This window comes from Mirounga angustirostris, unplaced genomic scaffold, assembly GCF_029215605.1.
Source record: "Mirounga angustirostris isolate CCGP_5_RB_7025 unplaced genomic scaffold, mMirAng1.0.hap1 SCAF_7, whole genome shotgun sequence".
Classification (NCBI taxonomy): domain Eukaryota; kingdom Metazoa; phylum Chordata; class Mammalia; order Carnivora; family Phocidae; genus Mirounga; species Mirounga angustirostris.
In genome coordinates this window covers 115,499,028-115,511,693 of record NW_026991715.1, presented here as the reverse complement: position 1 = coordinate 115,511,693, position 12,666 = coordinate 115,499,028, and the positions used below count along the sequence as shown (strand labels likewise).

Sequence of the window (12,666 nt, the reverse complement as noted above, 5' to 3'; positions counted from 1 at the left end):
TGAGGGCTTATGTTCTGAATCTGGCAACACTTTGGAAAAGTACTACTTTAGGTTCTCAAAAAGCCAGAGAGCCCTCTGGCTCTTCCGGTGGGCTCGGCCCTAAATATGCTCAGTCCTTTGAAAAAATTATGAGTTGCAGGTGTTTAAATTTTCCAGGTTTTTTTTTTTTTCTTTTGGGGTGGGGGTGTATTTTCATTAAATAACCAGTCCTAACAACAAAGATTACAATTTATGGAGGTAATATTTACACTTAATGCTCTGCTGCATTTTCTTCCATTCATTTTCCTTCTTCTCTGTCAATCAAACCTTCCACCTCTTTTCTAAACGCCAAACAAAAATGAAGTAAACAAAAGCCCACTCTATTACATTGTGGTTACAGAGCCTTGAGAACGAAGGAAGTTTGTCCCTTCCGGAGATCCGTCCTGGCGTTTGCCTGCAGCAAGATGGCGGCGGTCTCAATGTCAGAGGCGCTGAGGCAAATGTTGTGGGGGAAAAGAGCAGTGGCTGTAGCTGCCATTTCCGTTTCCAGGGTTCCTATCAGGTAACAGGATTGTCAGGCTTCTTCTTCAAGCTTCTGGGGTCTCTCCACTTGTGCGGAGGTCTCTGCTGGCTGGGTCCCGGAGAAGGCCTCGGGGAAAGCTTTCTCTGCTGACCTCTTCCTCCGGAGAGGGCAGGCGGATTTGGGACTAGCTGCGATTCAGGGGCGCTGGCCAGGCGAGTGGGGGCGTGAATGCCGGGATGGGGAAGGAGGACGTATGGTTTCTTGGAAGCTTTTGGACTGTTGCTCTGAGAGAGGGTCCGTGGGGTGGGGTTGTCTCTGGGTCTGCGAGCCGAGCTCTAGCCCCCAAAGAAGGGGAGGAGTCTGATTTTTCTCCCCACTTTCCGAACTCCTCCATTTTTCACCTGTTTGTCCGTCACTCCCAGTCCTTGTTGGAATGTTAAATCCCTCTGTCCCTTAACACGGCTTTAAGTGGTATTAGTGGGTTTCTATACAGAAAGATTGTTTTATTCATCAGACTGCTTGTTTGGAATTCGTTGTTAGTGAACATATCACTGTTAGTAATACTGGAAGGTAATTTTTAAAAGGCTGGTGGTAATGTTGGCAAGTTTCCTATCCAGAATTTTATTAAAGCTTCACAATAATTCAGAGATTGTTGCTGTTATTGTTCTGCTTTGAAGCGTTTTTGTGATAGTGTTTTTTTGTTTTGTGAAGCGTTTTTTCCGACTGCATTGATTTTCGATTTCCCTGTTTTTCCGAATTTTCCTGACTTTGTTACTAACACAGTATACACACTAGTATTTTTATCTGCGAAGAATTATGTTTTATCGCTATTTTCATTGTTTATTAGAAACCAGGGCATATATTGAATATCTTTATGCATGCTCTGGAGACTACACTAAGTGCTTAGAGTAACATGGAAAGACTGTATGGACAGATGGGGGTGGTTAAAAATTGGTCTAGTCAAATGCTAGTTAATTTAGTGTTATATTAAAATATAAAGGGAATGCAGAAAGTTAGAACTAGAGTTAATTAGAAAGGATTTTTAGAGGTAAGTTTTATTAAGGTTTTAAATAGTGGGTGTTGGGTGGGGAGAAGAAGAGGATGTTCTGGGTTGGGTCAGTGGCTTATGAAAAGCTTCGAAGGCAATAGTGGATATATACATAATATATGGTTCTTGAAAAATACGATGCTAAGATTGGGGAAAGGTAAAAAAGTTTGTTGTTAACTATTTTACGTATGGGGAACTTGGAAGAATGGAAAGTGCTTCTTTAAGTAAAATGCCTCACTGATTGACTTAGGCTGTAAGAGAGGTGATCAGGTTAGTTCTTGTTCTAGACATTATGGAGATTAATTTTGCATTCCCAAGTAATGTATTCATAGTAGCCCTAGAACTCAAAACAAATTTGAAGGGTCCACTGGTGCATGGCTAATTAAGATATGACTGTATATTTAAGCTTAAGTCACAGCTATTTTGTCAGCTATTGTAGTTGAAGTAAGATACTGGATTTTGGAAACTGATGATAATTAGTACTACTTACGCAAATTTGAAGAGTTTCTGCTTGCAAATGTGTTTGAAGAGATTTGAAAATAAAACATTACATCATAAATGGTGACCTTTGTTTCACACATTAAAAAACTTTGCCAAGGAAAACAAATTTTAAACACAAGTCAAATGACACATTTACTTGCCCCCCCCCTTTTTTTTTTAAAGATTTTATTTATTTGACAGAGATAGCGAGAGCAGGAACACAAGCAGGGGGAGTGGGAGAGGGAGAAGCAGGCCTTCCACTGAGCAGCAGCTCGAATCGGGGCTCGATCCCAGGAGACTGGGATCATGACCTGAGCCTGAAGGCAGACGCCTAACGGCTGAGCCACTCAGACGCCGCTTTATTTGCCTTTTTAAAAAAGATATTATTTTTTAATTTTTTAAAAATGATTTATTTATTTTAGAGAGGGGAGGGGCAGAGTGAGAGGGAGGAAGAGTCTCAGCGTGGAGCCCGTTGGGGGGTTGGCCCCACGATCCTGCCCTGCCATCACTACTGAGATCACGACCTGAGCCCAAACAGGAGAGTCAGACACTTAACCAACTTCGCCACCCCCTGAAGATTTTATTTTTAAGGAACCGCTACACCCAGTAAGGGGCTTGAACTCACAATCCTGAGATCGAGAGTTGCATGCTCTACTGACTAAGCCAGTCAAGTGCCCCTATTTATTTACACAAAGAGCTTATGGTTAGCGCACCTTGAGGCAAATTTATAGCCCTTCTCTTTTACATAGTATTGGCTTTTCATCCATAAGTTTTCTCTTTCCATTATGATTGGGAGGTAATGAGGATCTGAAAAGTTTGTAGGTGGAAAGAGAACCAATTAATTGGATAATCTAAATCTAAAATTCATTTTATTGTAATGCTTATAAAACATTTGCAAATAATGTAACATTTCAGATCACTTGAATAAAATGAGGGAGAGTAGAATCAGGCAGTTGGTAAGAAGGGGAGTAGTGAACAAATATTGAAGAAAGATCAGTAGAAGGAAATATGCAGTTACATTAGCTTGTATGAAATTAACTATAGTATATCAGTAAAAAACAAGAGCAAACCAAAAAACCCAACAACATACATAAGGGGGAAAAATTATTTAAACAGTGTAGATGATTCAGTTGATCTAGTTACTGAGCTCATGCTCTAGAGTGTCTTAGTTTCCATGTGCTTCTCATTTCCCTGGATTGAGTGAGAGCGGGGGAAACTTGGATCAGTGGCCTACATTTATTCTTACTTTCCCGGACTTATTTGTGGAATTGTCCAGGGTAAGTTTAACTACTTAGGATTTTAATCTAAAAGCTAGATAAAATGGTACTCTGTCTCAAAATAGCAGTACTTTAGACTCCATGCTTGATACAGTGGTTTTTGTTTTTGTTTTCTTTAACCTATTCATATATACTTATCTAGCCTTGTTTCATCATTTCTCATTTTGTTTTTTATTTTATTTTATTTATTTATTTGTCAGAGAGAGAATGAGAGGGCACAAGCAGGGGGAGCTGCAGGCAGAGGGAGAGGGAGAACGAGGCTCCCCACTGAGCAGAGAGCCCCGGGCTCCATCCCAGGACCCTGGGTTCACGACCTGAGCCGAGGGCAGACGCTTAACCACTGAACCACCGAGGCGCCCCATCACTTCTCATTTTGAACTGAATCTTGTGTTTACCTCAAACACAGTTCCTTAGGGTCTGCACAGGGTATTAATGATGTGGTGGGAACTAAGTGTATGGATCTTTTTTGGGAGGCTTATTTTGTGCTCCTTCTCTGGCTCTGTTGTGTTGCCTTATTTCCTTTTTCAGCATTAGATAAGCCAGTATGAAATTATGAGTCTCCAGGAACCTCCAGTGAGTAAGATGTGCTAAAGTTGACAGTCCTAAGGTTGACAGGAGTTCTGTGTATATTACACCTTGCTGGGAAACTGTCTTAGCCCAAATTTGAGAAACATCTAAGACATTTAAAACCAGTTGTTGGCTTCTACTTCAGATAAGCTGGATAAATTCCTCTCTGAAGTGCAGCTACTTTCGCCTTCTTTGAAACATGTCAAAGCCAAGTTTAGTGAGCTTGAAATATCTCTAAAGTGTCTTTTTTTTTTTTGAAGTAGTCTCCACCCCAGTGTGGAGCTCAAGGTAGGGCTTGAACTCATGACCCTGAGATAAGATCTGAGCTGAGATCAAGAGTTGGACGCTTAACCGACTGAGCCACCCATCTGCCCCTAAAATGTCTTCTAATAGGTTTCATTGTTTTGCTTATTTTCCTCATTAAGAAATACCCATAGTTGGTCTGTTTTCTTCAGTAGTAGACATCTTTGTTGACGTCTTCTTAAAATTAAATATTTTAATACTGATAAATATTAGAATAGTGTCTGGCACATAGTAAACCTTACCTAAATAAACACTACTTTTATTATTGGCTTGAATATCTGAATATGTTTCTTTTCTTTAATCTTTGTGATAGATATTGTGATAGATGCTGTTATTGTTTAGAATATTTGCCTCTGTTCCCTGTGACAGGATTATACATCACTGCCTCATTAGCCAGGTGATTTGTTTGAGCCAATGAAATGTTACTGGCAATAATATGTCATGTCAAGCAGAAGCTTTGAGAGCTGTCTCATGTTTTGCCATGTCTCTTTTCCCTCTGCCTATGAGATGGACATTTTAGGTGGGATTTTTTTCTTTTAGCTTAGATCCTGGAATGAAGATCACATGAAGCAAAGCTAGAAGCTGATTGTTACAGGTTACATAAAATAATAAGTGACTAAGAAATAAATCTTTGTTGTAAGTTACAAAGATATTTGGATTGTCGGTTGCCTCAACACAACAACCTATACTGACCCTTTTTTACACACATACTCATACACACACTTGTAAATAAGCAGTTTTTAGCATGTGGACTGGTATATCAGTAGTGAGGCCACAGGCTTTTTTGGAGGGGGACAGAATTTTTACTTATTTTTGTATACTTCATGGCACCCATGTACTGGCACACAAATAATCACATAGGTGAGTAAATACATATTTAGAGATGTGTGATTGTGAGGAAAAGCAGGAAGCCATAGGTAGTAATTCTGTTAGTAGCCTCATCAATGAAAGCCAAGGAAGCACTAACCTACATAAATGTGAATATAAGATATCTACAACACATACTTTTTTCTAATTACTTGAGGTTGTCTGAGTTTAGGATATTGACCTAAAACTGTGTTATACTTCTGGATTGAAGTTGTCTTACAGATTTTTTTGTACTCATAAATTTCCTTGACAAGTGTCCTGACCTTTTTTTTTTTTTTTTAAAGATTTTATTTATTTATTTGACAGAGAGAGACACAGCAAGAGAGGGAACACAAGCAGGGGGAATGGGAGAGGGAGAAGCAGGCTTCCCGCCGAGCAGGGAGCCCGATGCGGGGCTCGATCCCAGGACCCTGGGATCATGACCTGAGCCGAAGGCAGATGCTTAACGACTGAGCCACCCAGGGACCCCAAGTGTCCTGACTCTTGTATTCAATTTTTAAAAAAGAGGTAGAAATGAATTTACTTGGGAAAGGGTATTCATGGAACATGATAACTTTTTTGGAATAATAGTAACTAAATGTGATTATTAGACTTGGGTTCTGCAAGCCACTTTACCTGAAGTTCTTAAAAGTTGATGTTTCATTGGGCTTAGTGGAGAAAGGAGGAGCAATTTGCTTCCTTCGTAATACATGTCCTCTGTTTGGGTATGGGGTAAATACAGAGTAAGACAATTTCAAATGGAGAAGCTTCTAAAATAAATCCCTTGGTGAAAGTTGAGAATCATTTTTATGGTATTTGTTCTGAGCACAAATTACTAATAGCTGACATTTATTTCTCACTGTGTATTAGTCACTGTGCCAATACTTTACCTGCATTATCTTACGTATTTCTCACAGTAATCCCATAACTTAGGTAGGTGTTCTTATTTTTCTCATTTTTCAGATGAGGAAACAAAGATGAGGAAACAGGTTTTAAAATTTGCATTGCTAGTAAATTGTCCAGTTTAGCAGTCTAAAGGAACATGTTGACTTTAGTAGTGAGAAATATAGGTCTGATAATAGTAAAATAAAACCTCAGTGTCTTCTGTTTTTCTTTTAGCAAGATGTCTTTATTTGAGAAACTATCTGATGCTCTTTATTTTCACTGTACTGTGCCTTTTGTACAGTGAGAGTCTCCAATTGAGAAATTAGGGTTTTTCGTTTTATTTTTTGTAGTAAGGATTTTTTTTCCCCTTAGGTTTGGTAATTATTTTTGGTGAAAAACTTTGTATATGTGACTTGATTATTATACTTTCTTGTGCATGTGATGTATGTATTAAGGTAAACTGAACATATTTTTCTTTTTTCCTTATTCCAGTGATCATTAGGAAAAACAGTTATTGTATTCTGATTCCTTTAAAAACTATCAAGTGTTTGCTATACTTTCTGAGTTCTTTTGTCTGCTTTTTAATAGTGTTTTTGTGTCCCTCTTTGACTGGTCTGCTTCTTTTTAGCAGTTTCACTACCCTTTTTCATTTGTCATGAGTTTGAATACCAAGCAAGTAAACCTGTTAGGATTTTGTGTAAAACAAAGTAGGCTTAATGAAGCTCTGATGATGGCTGAAATTTATTTTGGCTGTGATTAAAACCTTGAGCTTTCTTAAGGTTGACAGATAATTGCATATAATACATGAGCTCTTATAACTTTTTTTTTTTTTTTAGTTTGCAGTATCCAAAGACCCTCGTGGAACCTTACTGTACCTGAATTATGGAGTGGCCAGATTCTTCACAATGACTTTCAGCTAAAATATTTGGATATTTTAGCAAACTAAGAATTCTAAGTCTTTTGTCTTTTAAGTAATGGTATGAGAGTGATTTAGAATTCCTGTTTCAAATTTTCTTTCTGTTGTCTTATTTTGATAGGTGAATACAACCTTAGGTTCTTTAGAACTAGTTAGTTGTCAAATGTGACCTTTTTTTTTTTTTTTTTTTGCCTTTACTCATTAGACTTAATGTTTGCCTTTATGGGATTTTACTCCAGTTTAGTGGTTTTTAAACCCTTGCTGTGCATCAAAGTCACCTGTTGTGTGCATAAAAAATTCGGATGCCTTGGCCCCAGTATATAGTAGTTCAGAAGATTAGGTTGAGGCTTAGCTCTGTGGTGATTCTGATGGGAAGCTAAGGGTGAAAGCTACTGTTTGTGTTCGTATGTTTTAAAATAGTTTCCATGCTATATCTTGAAAGACTTCAAAATGCATTTTTCCTTGGGGGAGAGGTTGGAGATTTCCAGAAACAAACAAAAATTCTCCCATTTTTGCATATTTCCCTAATCTATAAGTTTTATGCTTTTCACCCATGCACTGTGTGGAGGCTTTTTCTCGGAGAAACTTTCCTTTGAGGCAGAGCAGGCATTTTGGTAATTTTGGAGAAAGCAGGCCATGTTACTTGCTCTCTAGAGACTCTTGTTCTTCCTTTTGGAAGGGCTCAGGTTTAATATAGCGCAGCTGTTGAACTCTGCCCTTCAAAGTTTTAAGAAGAAAGTGTTTTATCCTTTAAAATGGAAATGCCTTTTTTGGGGAGGTGGTCTTTGGCTAGATGTAGTTCTCTAAGAAAGTTGTATGCTTTTCTAGAGTTCTTTTGTTTCAGTGTTTTCTTAGAATTGGTTCCGATGTTGAGAGCACAGACTGAGAGTAAAGATCTGGCTGCTTTTGTAGTATGTTTTGCTATATCCTTAACAAAGCTAGATGAAGAGTTTATTTCTTTGTGTTTTCTAGGACTCAAAAATATGTTCTTTCCTTTATTCAGCCACTCCATACATAAGTAAATGGTCCTTGAATAGGGTTTACTAGACAAAAGATCCTGTTCTAGATGACTGTTCAGCAAGCCATATACTTCTAAAAATGTCATTCTGTCTTGATGAGCTTTAAAGTGAATGCAGATGTTTTGGCTCTTTTGAGGACTACCACTTTTTGTGTGGAAGGAACACTTCTTTTTCAGATTTCTTCACTAACAGAAATTTGCATGAAATTCATATTTATAACTTTTGTCTTTTAAGCCTAATGAAATTAGATTTAATTAGGCATTAGTAATTTGAGTTTAATTTTAATATCCTTAGGACAAATCAGATTTGGGGAAATAAAGTAGGTCTCAATATGGCTTTTGTTAAGATTTTGTATTTATTTAGTCTTTTTAAAAATTTGGAACTCAACGTGCTCTGTAATATTTACCTTTATGCAATGAAAGGTGATATTTTGACAGGAAGAGTTACCTTTTTTAGATGTTCAGTGCCTTCTACTTTGCTAGGTTAACTCTAGAAGTTACAGTCCATAGATTTATACAGTGTTTGAATTGGAAGAAAACTGTAGGATCATCCTGCCTGACCTTTTGTTTAATGCAAAAATTTCTAGAATTTCCTCCTTCTTGATTATCTAATAATTGAGGAATAAATGCTGAATTTCTGGAGGCCTAGAAAACCCTTTGTACTTTTGGATTCATTGGTAAATGATGTTTCCCTTTAATACTACACAGAAAAATTCTAACCCCCGTGCATATGTAAGCCTTTCAGATAATTGAAAACCTTTGTCATTACTCATTCTTGCCTTTACGTCTATGCTCCAGGCTTAACATACCAGTTTTTTTTTAAGCCTTTATTAATTTATTACCAGATTTCCTGATGCTTTACTACCTCTTGGTACTCCTTAGGATGTATTCCATTTTGCTACTATCTTTCTTTGAGCTATATACTGTATTTTTAACTAAATGCGATTATCAGAGGTGATAACTTAGTGAGTTAAAATTGAATTAAAGAAAAAAGTTGACTCTAAGTTGGAATTTTAAAAATTTTATCTTTAGGGATGCCTGGGTGGCTCAGTCAGTTAAGCATCTGCCTTCGGCTCAGGTCATGATCCCAGGGTCCAGGGATTGAGTCCTTCATCAGGCTTTTGCTCGGTGGGGAGTCTCCTCCTCCCTCTGCCTGCTGCTCCCCCTGCTTGTGCTCTCTCTCTCTTACTCTCGCTCTCTCTGACAAATAAATAAAATCTTTAAAAAAATAAATAAGATAAAATTTTATCTTTTAAAATCATTTTAAAATGGGGCACTTGTGTGGCTCAGTCAGTTGAGTGTCTGCCTTCAGTTCGAGTCATGATCCCAGGGTCCTGGGATCGAGCCCTGCATCAGGCTCCCTGCTCAGCGGGGAGCCTGCTTCTCCCTCTCTCTGCTGCTCCCACTGCTTGTGCTCTCTAGCTCTCTCTGTCAAATACATTAATAAAATCTTAATAAAAAAATTACAAAGAAAAATTCACTTTTTCCTTTTGGTGAACAGTTTTTAGAATTCAATACATGTATAGATGTGTGTCATCACCACAATAGTCAGGGTACAGGATACCAAAAGACCTCATCACCCCAAAAGACTCCCTCATGTTATCCCTCTTGACTCTTATAATCCCTGGCAGTAAGTTATCTTTTTTTTTTTTAAGATTTTATTTATTTATTTGAAAATAGAGCAGGGGGGAGGGGGAGAGGGAGAAGCAGACTATCCCCTGAGCAGGGAATTTGATGTAGGACTCCAGGACCTTGGGATCCCAGGACCTTGGGATCGTGACCTGAATGGAAGGCAGACGCTTAACAGACTGAGTCACATAGGCGCCCCAAATTAATCTTTTCTTCATCTCCATAGTTTGGTAATTTTGAGACTGTAATATAAATGGAACCATACAGTATACTGTCTTGTGAAGATTGGTTTTCACTCAGCATAATGAGCTTCATCCAAGTTGTTGTTTATCAATAGTCTTATTATTTTTATTGCCAAGTAATACATATTTTATTGTGTGGATGTACCCCACGATTTATCCATTCACCCCTGGAAGGGATTTGGATTATTTCTTGTTTTTGACAGTTGTAAATAGAGCCACTGTAAATAAATATTTGTGTACAGGAGTTTATGTGAACATGATTTCATTTCTCTAGAGTAGCTACCCAGGAGGGAGATTCCTGGGTCATTGGTAACATATGTTTAACTTTGTAAGGTACTGCTAAAACATTTTTCAGAGTGGTTGTACCATTTTGCTTTTCCACCAGCGATGTATGAAAATTTCGTTGCTCTGCATCCTCATTAACATTGATATTGTCAGTATTTTTTAATTTAGCCATTTTAGCAGATGTATAATGATACTTCATTGTGTGTTTTTTTTTTTTTTTTTTTAAGATTTTATTTATTTGAGAGAAAGAGAGAGCATGAGCCGGGAGGGGGCAGCATAGGGACAAGCAGACCCCACTGAGTTCAGAGCCCGCCATGGGCTTGATCCTAGGACCCTGAGATCATGAACTGGGCCAAAGTCAGATGCTTAACTGACTGAGCCACTCAGGCGTCCCTTCATTGTGGTTTTTAAATAGCTTTATTGAGATATAACTTACAAGCCATAAAATTCACTCACATAAAGTAAAAATTGATGGTTTTTAGTATATTCACAGAGTTGTGCAACCATTCATTGTCAATTTAGAACATTTTTATGACCCCGAAAAGAAAGTCTGTGCACCCTAGCTGTTACTTCCTGTTTCTCCCTTTCCCCAGCCATAGGCAACCCCTAATCTACTTTCTGTCTCTGTAGATTTGTCAACTCTGGACATTTCATACAAATGGAATCACATGTGATCTTTTGTGACTGGCTTCTTTTACTTAGCATAATGTTTTCAAGGTTTATCCAAGTTGTAGCATGTATCAGTACTTTATTCCTTTTTTATTGATAAATAAGATTCTATTGTGTGGACATACCACATTTTATTTATCCATTAGTTGATGGGCATTGGGGTTGTTTCCACTTTTGACTACTATGAATAATGACCTATGAAACATTGATATATAAGTTTTTGTGTAGACATATGTTTTTATTCTTTTGGGGATATACAGAAGAGTTGTATTGCTGGATAGTGTTATAACTCTTTTTGGCCTTTTGAGTAACCGTCAGACTCTTTCCAAAGTGGCTGCATCATTTTATATTCCCATTGTCAGTGATTGAGGGTTCCAGTGTCTTCACAATCTTGCTAACACTTGTTACTGTTTTCTTTATTATAACCATCCTAGTGAATGTGAAGTAGTATCCAGTGGTTTTGATTTGTATTTCTGTGATAGCTAACTCATTGTGGTTTATATCTATTTCCCTAATGGCTAATTATGTTGAATTTTGGAGAGGTGTTTATATCTTTTGCCCATTTTTTAATTGGGCTTTTTTTTCCTTTTTATTAAGGATTTATTTATTTTAGAGAGCACACACATGCTGCAGGGAGGGGCAGAGGGAGAGGGAGACTCTGTGCTGAGCCCTTCGTGGGGCTAGATCCCATGACTAGAGTGGAAACCAAGAGTCAGATGCCCAACTGACTATACCACTGATGCGCTCCTGGGCTCTTTGATTTCTTTTTCTTTTTTTTTTTTTTTTAAGATTTTATCCATCCATTTGCCAGAGAACAAGCAGGGGGAGAGGGAGGCAGAGGGAGAAGAAGGCTCCCTGCTGCGCAGAGAGCCCGATGTGGGGCTCGATCCCAGGACTCTGGGATCGTGACCTGAGCCAAAGGCAGATGCTTAACAGACTCAGCCACCCACGCCACCCTGTTTGTTTTCTTATTGTTGAGCTTTGAGAGTTCTTAAAATATTCTGGATGTAAGCCTTTTGATAGGTATGTGGTTTGTAAATATTTTCTCCCAATCAGTAGCTTTTCTTTTCATTCTTTTAACAATATCTTATAGAGTAAAAGTTATTAATTTTGATAGTCTACTTTACTAGTTTTTTTCTTTTATGGACTGTACTTTTGTTGTCCTAAGAACTCTGCCTAACCTTGTCGGTGAACTCTCTTGCTCAACTATAGACCCCAACAGTTCTTTCTTTTTTTTTTTTTTTTAAGATTTTATTTATTTATTCATTAGAGACAGAGAGAGAGAGGCAGAGGGAGAAGCAGGCTTCCTGCGGAGCAGGGAGCCCGATGCGGGACTCGATCCCAGGACCCTGAGATCATGACCTGAGCCGAAGGCAGACGCTTAACCATCTGAGCCACTCAGGCACCCCCCCAACAGTTATTTCTTATTGCACTTTTCTTGAGGCATTGACAGAGGAATTTTGCGAAGACCTAAACATTCCGACCACCAGACCAGAAAACCCTGGATAGCAACACAATGCCAGAAGACCACACCCCACCGATCCCCTCTCTAGCCCGTGATCGTGGGCTGAACACATACTGACCCCCACTCATAATCATCATACACTCTCTGCCCACTTTCTCGCCCATATCCCCCTGAACTCTTTCTATAAAATTACAGGTGTCCATCTTGCTAGTGGAGACGTTGGTTATTAAGGCTCAAGCCGGCCACCTCCCACGGCTGCTGGCACCCAAAGTAACTTCCGTTTCTCTTTTGCAAACCCTTGTCTCTTGAGTTGTTGGCTTTTCTTGAGATGAGTTTATCTAAGTTTGTTTGGAAATAGTGTTGGCAAACCCCCGTGGGATTCCCTAGGAGGAGCAGATGGCTGTAGCAGTGTCAGGGTTTCCCCTTGCCTTTCCTGAGTTAGTAACTGTATGTTCAGTAACAACCCCAGGTCAGGAAGACTTTTTTGTATTCTCAAAGTTTTGAGGTTTAATGTTTTACATTCATATCTATGAT

The 12,666-nt window shown here is 38.5% G+C and overlaps 1 protein-coding gene across 1 annotated transcript in view; it reads left to right on the top strand.

Moving 5' to 3' along the window:
* Positions 1-387: 387 nt before the first annotated feature.
* Positions 388-12,666, top strand: part of NDUFS4 (NADH:ubiquinone oxidoreductase subunit S4) — a 113,441-nt gene continuing 101,162 nt past the window's right edge. The window contains exon 1 of the mRNA XM_064596703.1: positions 388-541. Within this exon, the coding sequence (XP_064452773.1) occupies positions 444-541 (98 nt within the window). The 5' untranslated portion in view covers positions 388-443. The remainder of the gene's footprint in view (positions 542-12,666) is intronic.